The 15,188-nt window shown below is 56.1% G+C and overlaps 1 protein-coding gene across 1 annotated transcript in view; it reads left to right on the top strand.

Annotated features, from left to right (window-relative positions):
- The window catches only part of SBF1 (SET binding factor 1), a 142,315-nt gene that overhangs the window by 106,671 nt on the left and 20,456 nt on the right, over positions 1-15,188 (top strand). Inside the window, exons 8-18 of the mRNA XM_065423346.1 lie at positions 597-705; positions 1,943-2,056; positions 3,209-3,286; positions 3,977-4,090; positions 9,963-10,091; positions 10,414-10,512; positions 11,326-11,530; positions 12,677-12,789; positions 13,433-13,582; positions 13,930-13,998; positions 14,953-15,144. Of these exons, the coding sequence (XP_065279418.1) occupies positions 597-705; positions 1,943-2,056; positions 3,209-3,286; positions 3,977-4,090; positions 9,963-10,091; positions 10,414-10,512; positions 11,326-11,530; positions 12,677-12,789; positions 13,433-13,582; positions 13,930-13,998; positions 14,953-15,144 (1,372 nt within the window). The remainder of the gene's footprint in view (positions 1-596; positions 706-1,942; positions 2,057-3,208; positions 3,287-3,976; positions 4,091-9,962; positions 10,092-10,413; positions 10,513-11,325; positions 11,531-12,676; positions 12,790-13,432; positions 13,583-13,929; positions 13,999-14,952; positions 15,145-15,188) is intronic.

The following is a 15,188-nucleotide window of genomic DNA, read 5'->3' as shown; positions in this document are numbered from 1 at the left end:
AGGACAGGGTTCCATGTCCTACGTTGCTCACTGTTTGCACCCCTCCAGGGTAGGGCAGTGAAGATAGATGTGTCATTGTCGCTGCTAGCTGCCTGCTCTAGTTCCAGGCTGCCAATGCCACTGGAGAAGGGTTCTTTATATTTAAAATATAAATATATTCCTTTGGCATGTACACCCCCCTCCCCTCGAGCTGGAAGCACTGGACACGGGCACAGGCTGACTGTAACTTTAGAGCCAGATAACATGACTGCGGGTCCCTTTACAAACCTAGAAGCCACTCTAGCTGTGAGGCGCACAGTTCAGAGTGCCTGCCATGGCAGAAGGGCCCTGACACCACTACTCACTATCCACTGGCTATTAGCGTGGGTCCCATCTTGGGTCAGGGTTGTTCCTTGGGCTATCTTCCCCAGGACTTTCACCAGGCCGGTTTGAAATGACTTGTGTGATGTGGGCGCCATCATTTCCCTGGGGGACTATTGCACAGTCCGGGTGGCTCTGGAGCCTGGCTTGGCCAGGGTGCAGCGGGGTCTTGTAGCCAGACGCTGGGCCCAGCGTAGCTCCTGATTGGCTGTAGTGACGATCTGCTTTGGTTACAGTTTCACGTACGTGCCCATCTTACCTGCACAGCTCCTTGAGGTGCTCAGCACTCCCACACCCTTCATCATTGGAGTCAGCTCCATCTTCCACTCAGAGACGCAGGAACTGGTGAGGCGCTGCGTAACCCTGTCTGTGCAGTAACTCTTCCCCTCCCCCCACATTGCTCCAGTCCTCCTCGGTCCAAGCTCTTGAGGGAGGGGCAAGAGGTCATGTGCCAGTGGGAATGGGAGTGCGGGGATAAACAGACAGGGGGGCTGGGCTTGCCTGGGACTTGGGTCCTATCTACATGACGGTGACTGAAGATGCAATAAGTTCCATAATTGAGAAGGCTGTGTGGGCACTTACTGCGCTTTGAGCACCTGGTTTGGGTTTAGGGCTAGTCTACACTGGCAGCGCTTTAACGTGGCTTGTGTGGTCACGGCGCAGCACGGGGAGAGAGCTCTCCCAGTGCTCTAAACAAACCACCTCCACGAGGGGCGTAGCTCCCAGCGCTGGGGCACTGTCTACACGGGCGCTTTACAGCGCTGAAACGTGCTGCGCTCGGGGGTGTTTTTTCACACCCCTGAGCAAGAAAGTTGCAGCGCTGTAAATTGTCAGTATAGACAAGCCCTTAGTTAAGTCAGTTCTAAGCTAAACTGAAATAAGCCTGATTTAAACCGAAACAAGAGTGCCTGCCCGGCCTTTTGAACTGCTTCAACTAAGTTGGTTTAAAATTACCTGTTAAACCGGCCAGCCTCATGTAGACAAGCCTGTGGGTGCTGCGGGATTGGCACTGGTGTTTCATTTGGTGAGGTCAGTACTGTCTCAGTGCCCTGTCTCAGTGAGATGTAAAGCCAAGGTCCTGATCCCTGGTAAGATCCCCTGGCACTTCCCCTAAGAGTGCAGCTGTGAACCCTGGTGTCCTGGTAGCACCCTGGTTTGTGCAGTTCCTGATTCCCCCCTGCTGTTAGGTTCAGATGGAAATGGTGGTGTTGCCTCCTGTCCTACCCTGGTGTGCAGCGTTCCTGTGGCTGTTCCACAGCTGCTGCACTTCACCCCAGCGGGTGACGTGCTCCCCAGGCGTATTTCGTATGTCAGCAAGTGCTCAAGTACCGTGGCAATGGGCACTGTGTAAGAAGCTATAGGGATTCTAAAGTGCTCTAGGCTCTACCAGATTATGCAGGAGGAGGGCTGTTAAGTACAAATTCCTTCCCCACTCTTCTCCCCCCCGCCCCCCCCCCCCAAAAAAAAAGAAAGAAAAAAAGAGAGCTGTATGCAGCTCCTTTGCTGGGTCACTCAGCTGGGTGGGGAGCACTCCAGAAAGCCTGTCCTGTCTGTATGCTCATGCCTGCCTCGCTGCTTTCAGTTGGATGTCGTCATAGCAGATCTGGATGGTGGGACGGTGACCATCCCAGAGTGCATTCACATCTCCCTGCTGCCTGAGCCACTGCTCCATCAGACACGAGAAGCCCTCTCCATGGTAAGTGTGGGACCCCAGGACTGATCCCCTTCCCGTCTCAAGAGGTTCCTGATATGGGTGTGAATATAGCACTCGAGGCATGTGGCCAGGACCCTGTGGGCAGGTGTTGGGAGTGAGATCAGGCACAGCAGCAGAGCCTGAATAGGGAGTCTTCCCACGTCTCGGGAGGTTGTGATCATATCACTTGAGGTTTGTCATGCTTCCTTCCTCCCCGCAGGGCACACTGGGGTGCTGGGGGTCGGCACCTGCAGTTGCTTCAGGTTTCTGGGAGTCTTGTGAATGGTCCTCACTCTCCAAACAGGAAACCACTCCAGCCCTGGAGCTCCTTGCATGGGTGCTAGCTGGTCCCAGAGGGGCTGTGACCCTGGGCATGTGTGTCCAGAACAACATGACCTTAGCAGCTGTCGCTGATGCTGATTGCAGAATGTGGCTCAGGAAAGCTGGTGGTTTCCGGGCAGTCCCCTGCATTGGTGCCTGTCTGGGGTCTGTCTATTCAGTCAGGATAAAAGAATCTCTGTCTGCACTGAGGAGCCAGGCCTCTGATCAGCAGCTGCTGCTCTGAAGTTACAGTGCGCCTGGTTACGAGGGAGCACAGCACCTCAGCAACGTCGGTCAGACGTGGAGACTATTCTCATTATGGGCAGCCTACTGACGGAACAGGGCTTGAAGCCAAAGCAGAGAGGCGATAGTGGGCAGGGTCATGGAAACTTCCTGGAGCTCCCATCCCCTCTCCCAAGCCAAGTGACATGTCTGAGGAGGCTTCTCCAGGGCCACAACCCTAGGCAGTGCCCTGTGAAGCTGCAGGGAGCTATCCGCCAGATCTGAAGGGCAGAAGAGACCCTCACGTTCATCTAGTTGGGCTTGTGCGATGCAGGCTATAGAACTCCATCCTGCAATTCCTGCCCCAGTCCAAAGGCACTGTGGCCTGCAGGCCTCTTCAGGTCTGGTCCCCAAGGCTGGCAGGACCGTGTCTCTCTCTGGGCCTGGTGCTCTCTGGAGAGTGCCCCTTCCCAGGGCTCACTGCAGGGCAGGGCCCAGTGCCGGCTGCTCCGTGGTCCATTGAGGAAGTCCTGGCCTCTTCCAGCTGTGGTGGTTGAACTCCCAGGGGGCTAGGGCTTCCTCTCTGAGCATGCTCTCTGCTTGTCTCTGCAGATCTTGGACCCTGAGCTGGAGGTAGCAGACTTAGCATTCCCCCCATCAACCGTCTCTGCCCCCTCCCTCAAAATGCAGGTGAGTGGGGGAGCTGGGAGGGGCCTGGGAAGAAGCGTTTGTACTCGAGTGTGTCCCTTCTGAGTGCCCATTCCTAGGGCGTGGGATTGTAGAGGAGCTGCTTTCCCTGCTGGGGTTGGGAGGGGCTGCTCTTTATTTCCAGGGCCAGGAGCAAGGTGGGGCTGAAGCTTCCATCTAGGTGCTGGTTAAGGAGCCGACAGTGGTGTTGCAAATAGCTGGGCTGGAGATGGTGTTTACAGGGCTAGAGAGGAGGGTTCTGTGTTGGCCTCCCTATGGATATGCCTCCACTATGCATATGGAGCTCCCTAGCTCTCGGCAGGAGCTGGAAATCACCCTCATCTGGTGCACTGGGGACAGCTTCTTCAGCAGACACCGTAGCGTTACAGCCGCACTGAACTGTGAAGGGCCTGTTTCACTGTGAGCAATGTAAGGACCTCCCTCTGCCTCTGCTCAGTGCACAGGGAGGGGGCATGGGTTTCCTTCCCCCTCCCCATTCCATCCCACCCCCTGCTTTCTGCCAGTCGTCCCTTCGTATTTCCTGCCTGGCAGGTGCTGGGTCTGGCGGCTGGGTCGGAGCCCGTCTCTTCCTGAGGAGGCATCTCTGCTGCCAAGCTTCTGGCTCCATCCTCTCCGGCTGCTTCCTCTGCTGTCCTCTCAGTGCCTGACTGTTCTGTCCTTCTCTTGCTGCAGGACAAGGAGATCCGAGCTGTCTTCCTCCGCTTGTTTGCACAGTTGCTGCAGGGCTACCGCTGGTGCCTGCACATCATCCGCATCCACCCAGAGCCAGTCATCCGCTTCCACAAGGTAAGGCCGCTGGTACATGGGGGGGGTGGGTGGAGGGGATTTCAGATGCACCCTTGGAGCCAGAGCACAGAAGGTCACTGGGTAAGTGGGCTTGAGCCTGAATCAGTACTTGGATGGGCAGAGCACCCAAAAACCCAGGTACTGCAGGGGGCAGTGTGAGTAACGTGGTATGGGAAACTCTTACTTCTGAGAGCTTGTCTGTAGGGGATGGGGGTGGATTTCACATTGCCTTTTGGTTTTGGGTTAAAATGCCTTGTGCCCACAAGACACAATTATTTTTCCCAGTTATCTGGTCTTTTGCGAAGTGGATAATTCAGCGTGGAAGTGGATTAAGTTAATTTTGAGATGAGTTAGTCTGGAAAAAGGTTTTGTGTGGATGCTGCTCTATTTCGGATTCTCTTTCCTGCCACTGGCAATCCTCCCACTGCATCCCACATTGCATTGCTTCACATCTGGATCGACCTGTCTCCTTACTTGTGTTCTCTCTACTTGTCTGGGATCATGTTGACTGGATGTCACCTCCCCCATTTAAATGCTGGTGCACAGCCATGTGCACCCCAATTACACACTGCTGGAGTTGCATACCCTTCTCCTGAGTGGACCCGTGCAGAGATCATGGGTTGCCCTGAGGGCAGGGAAGAGGAGACGGTCCAGTCTTGCCTTAGCAGCAGCTACCAGAGAGCCAATATTGTGAGCCTACGTCGAAGCAAATCCTGGAGAGGGATCATTCCTGGGAAAAGATCCCATGTTAGAACAAAGGAAAGGAGGGCCAGTAGAGTTACAGAAACCCTAGGATAGCCTCAAGACCTTCAGGAATGCTCCCAGCACTTGCCCTCTACTGTGAGCTGCACCACGTTTTTGCCCAGGAGGCCACCACTGAATTCTGGTATGTTGTGGACGGCACCCAGGAGTGCAGACCCTGATCAGGACTCCAGTGAGGAGGAAATTTCCCAGCAAACCCAGGATCTCTTTCCCACACAAGAGTCTGAGGAAGTGATGTCTCCCAACACCCAAGTGGACTCCCACCAAGATAGTTCTGGGAAAGGATCGCTGCCAGTGAGTGGTACGTGCTATTATAGAAGATTAGGGTTGGAAGAGACCTCAGGAGGTCATCTAGTCCCACCCCCTGCTCAAAGCAGGACCAATCCCCAACTAAATCATCCCAGCCAGGGCTTTGTCAAGCCGGGCCTTAAAAACCTCTAAGGAAGGAGATTCCACCACCTCCCTAGGTAACCCATTCCAGTGCTTAGTGAAAGTGTTTCCTAATATCCAACCTAAACCTCCCCCACTGCAACTTGAGACCATTACTCCTTGTTCTGTCATCTGCCACCACTGAGAACCCCCCCCTTCAGGTAGTTGAAAGCTGCTATCAAATCCCCCCTCACTCTTCTGCAGACTAAATAAACCCAGTTCCCTCAGCCTCTCCTCATAAGTCATGTGCCCCAGCCCCCTAATCATTTTCGTTGCCCTCTGCTGGACTCTCTCCAATTTGTCCACATCCCTTCTGTAGTGGGGGGACCAAAACTGGATGCAATACTCCAGATGTGGCCTCACCAGTGCCGAATAAGAGGAGAATAATCACTTCCCTCAATATGCTGGCAATGCTCCTATTAATGCAGCCCAATATGCCATTTGCCTTATTGGCAACAAGGGCACGCTGCTGACTCATATCCAGTTTCTCGTCCACTGTAATCCCCAGATCCTTTTCTGCAGAACTGCCGCTTAGCCAGTCGGTCCCTAGTCTGTAGCTTTGCATGGGATTCTTCCGTCCTAAGTGCAGGACTCTGCACTTGTCCTTGTTGAACCCCATCAGATTTCTTTTAGCCCAATCCTCCAATTTGTCTAGGTTAGTCTGGACCCTATCCCTACCCTCCAGCATATCTACCTCTCCCCCCAGTTTAGTGTCATCTGCAAACTTGCTGAGAGTGCAATCCACGCCATCCTCCAGATCATTAATAAAGCTATTAAACAAAACCGGCCCCAGGACCGACCCTTGGGGCACTCCGCTTGAAACCGGCTGCCAACTAGACATGGAGCCATTGATCACTACCCGTTGAGCCCGATGATCTAGCCAGCTTTCTATCCACCTTACAGTCCATTCATCCAGCCCATACTTCTTTAACTTGCTGGCAAGAATAATCCCCAAAAGCTTTGCTAAAGTCAAGATATATCACAACATATTTTATATCTATTACAACATAATTCTATAAGGGAGTTGAACCAACTTCATCCCTCCTTTCCCACCACGGTGCTCAAAATGGCATCTGCACCAGAGAATTTAAGCTCTACCGCTGCAATTTTTCTGAACTATTCATATCCACAGTCCTCCGCCTCACTGAAAACGGCCTAACCATCTCCAAGCTCACCCCCGACTGGGGAGATCCTACAGGAATGAGAGAGAGATCTGCTTGAGCCTCATTTTAAAGTCCAACCTGGACCCGGACCCAACCCAAGAAAGTCATTTCCAAAACCGACCCAGTTCAAACCTGACACTTCCTCCCTCAACCCTGTGCCAGAGCTGCTGCTGCCTCGTCCTTGGGGCTCGGCCTGGTAGGGGATCCCTGTGCCTATGATCTATCAGTGTGGCAGCAGGTGTTTGCCCCGCTCCTGCCGACTGCCACTGCCTTACTGTGCTGTGCGCGCTGCCGAGTGAGAGGATCAGAGCCGACCAGACCTGACCAAGAGGCTTGGGTTGTTTTTAGACCTGTCCAGACTCTCGCAGGTGGGTCCAGGTCAGGTTGCAGGGCTCCAGGAGCGGTGTCCAAAATTGAGGAAAGCATCATATATCATTGCTCGGGAGACTGGAATTAGTACAACTACTACTTGTTCCACAGCTCCGGCACTCGCTGCCTCCCCTCATCCCCAACCGGACATTATCCATTTCAGAACCTGGCAGATCTCTGGGTCAAGAAAAGGAAGACGAGAGAGGAAACGTCTGGGGACTTTGTCTGCCTCCCAGAAGAGGGTTAAGAACACAAGATGGAGGAAGGCCTCCTTGTGGAGAGAGGACAGAGACTTGGCAAGGGACGACACTGAGAAAGAGAGGTACGTGCAGAGGCAGCTGCTGGAGTTGATGCACAAGCAGACAGTCGTGCTGCAGAACATTCTGGTACTATGGTCCCACCTGTTCCCTGTAGGCTGTGGAGAGCCCGGTGTTCTGAGCAGCAGTACCCTTCTCCAAGCTCCAGCTCCAGGCAATTCCCTCCATATTCCAACACACGGAGAACAGTGGATCCTGGGACCCAACTTCACTCCTGCTACTACATGTGATAGTTTCTCCCCTCGCCATTCTACACCCCCAGGCCAGAACAGGCAGAAGCCCCGCACCTGTGCATGTTTGGGACCAGGTGATCTACTTTGGCACAGTTATGGTCCATAAAGCGTGCATTGTTTATGTTGTGATTTACATTCCACTGGTTTCACATGTGCACAGTAACGTGTTTTATTTGCTCTGTTTGATGTTCGATAAAGGTTATTTCTGACTAAGGTTCTGTGGTTTAGAATTGCACGCAGGCCATCAACACAATAAAATGCCCTTTCATAAATCATTGCACACAGCATGGAAAAGCATAGTAAACTTCCATTTCATACAATCCTGCCAGTGACTAACGCACTTTGTACCCGGTGCATTCCAACGTCTGAGCTCCTAGCCTTGAAGGAGGCACACTGGGCAACCTGCCCCCTTGGCCTGATGATGTGCTGGTTTGCAGAAGCAGCCTCTCAGGCTGTAACTTTCTGGAGGTCTCTGCCCCTTCTCCTCCCACCCATCAGTGAGGTGCTTTCTCTTACCCTCTCAGGCAAAATACAGCAAGCAGCTCTCACAGAAGGTAGATATTGCTCATCAGTCTCCAGCCTCATCACCAGGCTCCTGCACTTCTCTTAGCCTTCCAAACACAGGCTGCGTTGTCCCTCTGCAGCGGAGTCTCCCAGGATGACGTTGGGAATCACAGCACCATTAATGCCCATAGCGGTCCTGGGAGCAAAGGTACCCTTTGTCATTGAAGAAAACAGGGCTTAGTTTCTAAGGATCTTGGCACCACAGACCTTTCCAGACTCTCTCTCTCTCTCTTCCCCCACCCCACCCCCGGTGTATTAATACTGGTGAACCTCCCACAGCGAACAGCCATGGAGAAATACCCCTTTCTATTGATGAACTCTGAGGTCTGATGTGGGGGGCAAAGAATAGGCACATGGGTCCCGCTGGTGGCCCCAATACAATTTGGGAACCCCAACAATGCAAATCCACTGGTAACTTCCTGTGTGTTTGACCCTGGGCATCAGTGCCCTCTCTAGCAATGCATCCATCCCTGACAACCGCCCCAACAGTTGATCTGCCAGCACCCAACTGGTCAGCTACAGACATGAAGTTGGAGACGGTGAGCAAATGGCCACATGCTTCTCCAGGTCAGCGTGCTGTGGCTCCAGGGTGAGCTCTGCACAGATCTCTAGGAAAGTGGCCTTTGTCATCCTCAAATCCTGCTGCCACTCCACATCACTGCCCTTTCCCAGCTGTCGGGGCTTGTTTCCTGAGCCCAGAAATAGCATCCTGAGAGAAGCTGGTCCAGGAAATGGCCATCCACAAGCAGCTGTTTGATTTCATCCTCCACCACTCCTCTCCTGAGATTGGCTGACTCCTAAAGTCATCCAGCTGCTGGACCGCAAATGCAAGTGGGACAACCTATGTGTATTAACGGCAGTCAGGATGGCTGCAGGCAGCAGTGTTCCCTCCATGCCAGCTGACAACAGTTTGAAAACGGCGCTGGCTCACAAGGGTCAGATGAATCGTGAGATGCCAAGAGAGGAACCATGGGAATTTGCTCCTTTGCTTCCAAGTTCCAGAATTCCAGTGGCTTCACAATGCCCTGCGATAAAAATCCCAGACTGCCCAGAGCCCAGCAGCTGCGCAATGCACCATGGAATACCCTCCCAGAACGTTGTATGCTTATTTAAAAAGCAAAACAAAAAACGCAGTGCCATGTGAATGCACTGATTCCTGAGGAATTCGGATACAGCCGGCTGTGTGGACACACTTACTTCAGATTAGTTATTCCACAAAAACCTCCCTGGCTGGACAAGCCCTGAGTCAGTGTGCTCCTCCGTGCAACGTGAAGGGAGGGATCGGGGGGGAGTGGTGCTGTGCTGTTAGAGAGGCTGTCTACTGCATGAGATGTGAAACTGACCACTCCAGCCTTGGTGTCCCGGGTGTATTCCATTCTGTCCCCTGCACTCCCCCTGGAGTTCATCGGATACAGCATTGCTCCAGTCTCAAACCACGCTGCTGTCCTGGGTTCCATCCCAGAGGCGGCCGTATTTGAACTAGTGCCTGTAGGTGGATGGCTGTAAAGGCCTTGGAGAGCTGTTGGGTTGAGGAGTGCAGCATTGTGAGTAGGGGCCTTGGGACCAGGAACTCCTGAGCTCTGGCTCTGACATGCACTGCTGTGACCCCAGGTTCTAATCCGTATCTCTCTCTCTCTCTCTGGGCTTCCCTGTCTGTAAATGAATCTAATTCTGACCCACTCCTCAGGGCTGTGAAGAGGGGGAAGTGTTCAGGGGGGCATTTATACAGCACCATCTGGTACTTTATGGGCAAATAAAGCCCTGCCCAAGGGTCTGGGTCTGAAATAGACACTGCATTACAAGCGGGCTGGGGGAAAGGAAGGCTCATGGCTGTGCACACATTCTGCTAGTTCCCCCAGCATGGGGCTGCTGTCTGGAAGGTTGGGGGCTGCCACCCTTGGCTCCTGCTCTTTTCCACCTCGTGACCTGAGAGCCCGTGACCCATTATTATGGTGATAGCGTGGTGCCACGTCTGGCTGGCTCTGAGACTCAGGCCAATCCGCGGCTAATGGCTGTCTGCTGTTCCTTCTGGTAGGCAGCCTTCCTCGGTCAGAGGGGGCTGGTGGAGGATGACTTCCTCACCAAGGTCCTGGAGGGCATGGCGTTCGCTGGCTTTGTGACCGAGAGGGGCGCCCCATACCGAGCAATTGACCTGTTTGATGAGGTAAGAGGTGATTTGCGGGCAACTCCTCCCTTCCCTGGTTGGTAGCCCTGCACGTCTCCGTCTCTGGCACTGACAGCCTTCAGTAAATAACCAAAGGCCGCAGAGCATGTCTGAGCTCTTGCTTTCCCCTCCGAGGGACTGAGGCGTGAGCCAAAGACGTCCGGGGAGCAGCCTCGGCCTGCTGGCTGCAGCGCTCTGCATGGGCCAGGAGCAGCTGAGGAACAGCCTGAGCTGGGGCAGCCCTGGCACGAAGGAGCACAGCCAACACGGCACCCGTGCTCCACGCAGGAGGCTGCCCCTCATGCCTCTTCTCCACCCTCAGCTGGTCGCCCATGAAGTGAAGCGGATGCGTGCCGAGGAGGGGAGCAAGCAGAAAATACTGCGGCACATCAAGGAGCTGGCGGAGCAGCTCTATAAAAACGTAAGTGCCGAGGGCCGGGCTGTGGGGTGGGCAGGGCACAGTGGGGTGTCTGGGGGTGGGAATAAGGTGGAGGTGGGAGCCTGGCATGGGGGCAAAGCCTCCCTCTGATTAGGGTCAGGGGCCCCCACAGAAGGAGGTGCCATTCTCCCTTCACCTCTGGTGCTGCATGCCCAGTGCGGGAGCCTCTTCTCCTTGGGGTACGTTCCAGCCCTATGCCTCAACCCTCGTCTGCCGGCCACAGCTGGAGGTGGCAGAGGGGTAGATCGGTGACCGTTCTTGGAGCTGGCCCAGGTGGAATGTGGCCTTGTGGTTTGAATTGTCAACCCGTTGCCTGCCTGGTTCTCTCTGGTTTGGAGGGACTCTGCATGCATGGGTGGGCGTGGGGGTGTTCAGAGTAATTCCTCCCCCGTGTGTCCCAACTGGTCTGGAGGATCTGGCCATCCACCCCTCCAGCCTTCAGACCGAGGGCGCTCTGCTGAGACTGCCTCTGGAGCATGACAGCACTGCCCTCTATGGCCCAGGGTCACCGTTAGACTTGCGAGGGCACTGCCCTGCTGCAGAGGGCTGAGTTCCCTACCTGCCCAGCATGTCCAGCCTCTCCCGGCCCCACGTGTGCTTGCGTGGTCACTGTCTCTGTGGCTCCGGAGAGCACAGTGCAGCTGGGCCTGAGCCGGGTACTCTGCGCCTGGTGCTGGAGGGCTCCTGGTTTGTAACGTGTGGGAAGGGCTTGGCCTTGGCGCCGGGTGCAGTTCCCCAGGGACACAGCATGGCAGGTCTGTCCTGGAGAGTAACCGACGCCCCTTGCTGGACTAGGAGAACCCATACCCCGCAGTGACGATGCACAAGGTGCAGAAGCCCACAGAAGGCTGCTACCTGCGCTTACACCAGAGGCCTTTTCCCCGCTTGGACGAGGGGACAGTCCAGTGGATCATCGACCAGGCCACTGCCAAGCTGCAGACAGCCCCGCCGGCTGTGAAGGCGGAGAAGAAGTGTATGGTGCCATCGGGACCCCCCATTGGTATGTCTCCCAGGAGGAGCACAGCCTCACGGTAAAGGGCCACGCAAAGGTGGAGCTTTGCCTCAGCACTGCCAGGCTCACAGCCCAGTATGGGCACCACTGGCCTCACCGCTGGCAGCTTGGTTGGATTTCAAAGCCTGCTGTGGGCCTGGTGTGGAGAAGGCTGCCGGGGTCTGTCAGCGAGGAAGGGCTGGAGAGATGGTGCTTACGTGTGGCTGGGATTCCCCGCAGCCATGAGCTGAGGCGGGGAAGGTGGAGGTTGGGGTGTGGCCCCATTGTCAGCCCAGAGGCTTAGCCAAGAACTAGGGGTTGGTTAACCATGTGCTGGAGCTGCTCATGCCCACAGGGAGCCTTTCAGGTGAGATGGGGGGCTAGGCCCGAATTTGGGAGAGTCTGCACCCTTTGTGTGCCCAGCTGGAGATGCACCCACAGCTCCCAATGCAGCCCCCTCAGACAGTCCAGCCCAAAGTGCCTCGAATTGGGCACCCAAAGTCAGTGGACTCTTCTGAAAGGGTGAGCCGAGATCTGCAGGGCCAGCATTGCTTGGGGAGGCGAGCAGCTCGCTCTGCGTCTCTACTGGTGGTTGCTCAGCTCTGCCACCACAGAAAACCATTCGCTTCCGAAACAACGTGCTTAGTGTGGGAGCGGGGAGCCAGGACTGCTGGGGCCTGTTCCTGGCTAGGCCCCTGACTCGTCATGCCCTGTGGCAAGCCACTGTATCTCTTTGTGCCTCAGTTTGCCTAGCTGTGAAATTGGGCTGCTGCCCAGCACTCCAGGGGTTATTGAATTGCTGGCTGTGAAGTCCTGGGCACCCCAGGGACGGAAGGCACCGGAGGGCCAGTGTTCCCATTTCCTGTATCCCCCTTGCCCTTTACCGCTAGGCCGAGTCCATGGAATCAGGAATCATGTCCCCTGGGGATCTGTGCCGCTGAGGCCACTCATCTCCACCATAGCCAATTGGGCCGTGCTGTCCGCTGGAGAGGAAGCAGGGGAGACCCACGCGGGCGTCACAAACACACAGCCCCTGCCCTCCCAGAGCAGGACAAAGAGATGGGCTGGCTGTGCGGCTTGCCTCCCTCAGAGGGGAACAGGCCTGCCTCCCTCACCCGCTCCTGCAGTGTAGTGACTGGTGGCTTTTCTCCCCAGCTGCCATCATGGAGCGCAATGGCAGTGCCCTGGCCAACAGCGCCCGCCGCCTGGAGGTGGTCAGGAACTGCATCTCCTACGTCTTCGAGAACAAGATGCTAGAAGCCAAAAAGGTGAGGGCCCAGGGAGCTGGTGGTAAAGGGGCGGGTGTGCGGAGAGATAGGACACCCAGCCCCTGGCTGCTCTACGTCTCTGCCATCCCATCACACAGACGCTTAGAGGAGAGAGCTTCCTACCTGTGTCCAGTCCTCCATCTGCCTAGGCTGCCCCCCACCACCTCACACGCTCTTCATCAGCACGCCTCTTGCCCATGGTGCCACGGAGCCTGGCTAACTGCCACATTTCACCAGTGTGGGCTGGCAAATCTGGGATGCTGTGGCCACTGTCTGTGTCTGCCCCCACCTGGGACTGTCCTGTGGAGATGGGCAAGACAGGGGCTGGGCTCCCTGGGAGCCTTGCCCAGCAGCGGGCAGTGAGTGTTCTGTGCGGCTGCATTTGACTTTCCAGGGTGTGGGTTTGCAGTGTGGGTCATTGCGGCACCGGGGGCTCAGTGTGTCACCTCTGGCTGTGCTGACTACCCCAGGGTGGGTGCGTGCGTTGTCTGCGAGTTTCCAAAGCATCAGGCCTTGCAGCGGGCACGCTGTATCCTACGTCCATCGCCAATTGCTACCAACTGCCCTCCAGCCTGTAATTCTCAGCAGGGCCTGGACTGGAAGCTTGGTCCCATCGCTCTACCCTCTGCTCTTCCTCCTGCAGCTGCTTCCAGCTGTGCTAAGGGCCATGAAGGGCCGAGCAGCCAGACACTGCCTGACTCAGGAGTTGAACCTGCATGTGCAGCAGAACAGGGCTGTACTGGACCACCAACAATTTGACTTCATTGTCCGCGTGATGAACTGCTGTTTACAGGTACTGTGCCAAGGGGCTGGCTGGAGCCGCAGCGGGACGAGGGTTCACCAGGGCTGCTGCGGTCACACCCTTGGATTCCTTCGGGGGGCTGATGCCATGTGAACGGGGTCCTCTCTGGGATGCTGGAGAAGCCGGCACAGCTCTGTCCTGGAGGGTACTTGAGGCAGAGTGTGGGTGGAAGTCTACAGCTCTGGGGGCCCTGCGGTGAATGCCAGTTAACCCCTCTCCAGAGCTGCGGGGATGAGGTTTGGGGGCAGTGTTGGGGGTCTGTAGTTCTGGGGGCCTTATAGTGAATGCCCCTTTCTCCAGGGCTCTGTGCTAATCTCTTCTCTCTCTCCCTGCCCCAGGACTGCACTGCCATGGATGAGCATGGGATTGCAGCAGCACTTTTGCCACTAGTCACTGCTTTCTGCCGAGTAAGTATCCGGTGCAGGCTGGTGCATGCTGCGGCTCCTGGCAGAAGGGCCTCGTGTCTGCCTGGCTGTAACTACGGAATGACTGCAGAGAGCGCCACTGAGCTGTTCCAATGCAGGGGCTGGTCTCTGGGGGGGTCACCCCACAGGGGCCGGAGCGCAGGCAGGCGTGGTGGCTCCACTCTGCCTCCTGCCTCGGTCCTGTTGGGCCCAAAACCCTTTTGACTCCAACAGGTCTGAGAGGCCTTGAAAGGCTGTGGTGTGAGGAGAGATGTCAGCTCTGCAGCCACTGGCCTAGTTCCTCCCGCCCAGGGGTAGCCACTTTGGGTACAGCTACAATGCAGTCAAAAACCCGCGCCAGCCGGGCTCACGGGGCTTGGGCTGAGGGGCTGTTTTATTGCTGTGTAGACTTCCGGCTCGGGCTGGAGTACGGGCTCTAGGACCCTGCGAGGTGGGAGGGGCCCAGAGCTCAGAAGTCTCCCCCACAAGCCCGAGTCAGCTGGCATGGGCCAGCGGCGGGTTTTTCATTGCAGTGTAGCCAGACCCTCTGTGGCAGCAGGGGCTCCCTGTCAGGGAGACATAGCAGCCGGGGCTGGGCCTCTCTCAGGCGCTGCTCATCTCTGGGCTTGAGACCAGGGCTGTGGCACCCAGCTGCAGGGTCACAGCTGGGTCACAGAGGCCAGGGAGCGTTGACCTTGAGTCCCTCAGTTTCGCAGGAGCAGAGCTCAGTGTTTGCTCCCCGACAGCAGAGGCGGTTTGCTGTGGCATTAATTGGGCATGCGGAAGGAGCAGTCAGTGCAGTGTTACTTTGTGCAGGGAGGGGGCTCAGTGTATGTGGTGCCACTGGCTGGCCAAGGGCACTGCCTTTCCCAGCTAGAGCACAGCATGGGTGAGCTGGGAGGGGCTGGCATACAGGAGACATCTGCACTGAGACCCTCTCTTCTCTCTGCCCCCCAGAAACTGAGCCCGGGCATCACGCAGTTTGCCTACAGCTGTGTGCAGGAACATGTCGTGTGGACCAACATCCAGTTCTGGGAGGCCATGTTCTACTGTGACGTGCAGAACCACATCCGAGCCCTTTACCTGGAGAGCAATGAGGAGAACCACGTGGATGAGGTGATGGGGCGGCAGGAATACCAGTCCCAGGCCGTCCTGGCCCAGCCTTCCTCGTAGCTAGTGAGGAGGCAAGAACT

The sequence above is a fragment of the Emys orbicularis genome, chromosome 1 (genome assembly GCF_028017835.1).
Source record: "Emys orbicularis isolate rEmyOrb1 chromosome 1, rEmyOrb1.hap1, whole genome shotgun sequence".
NCBI classification, from domain to species: Eukaryota; Metazoa; Chordata; order Testudines; family Emydidae; genus Emys; species Emys orbicularis.
The sequence above is the reverse complement of the archived record's forward strand: the minus strand, read 5'-3'. Positions and strand labels throughout refer to the sequence as shown.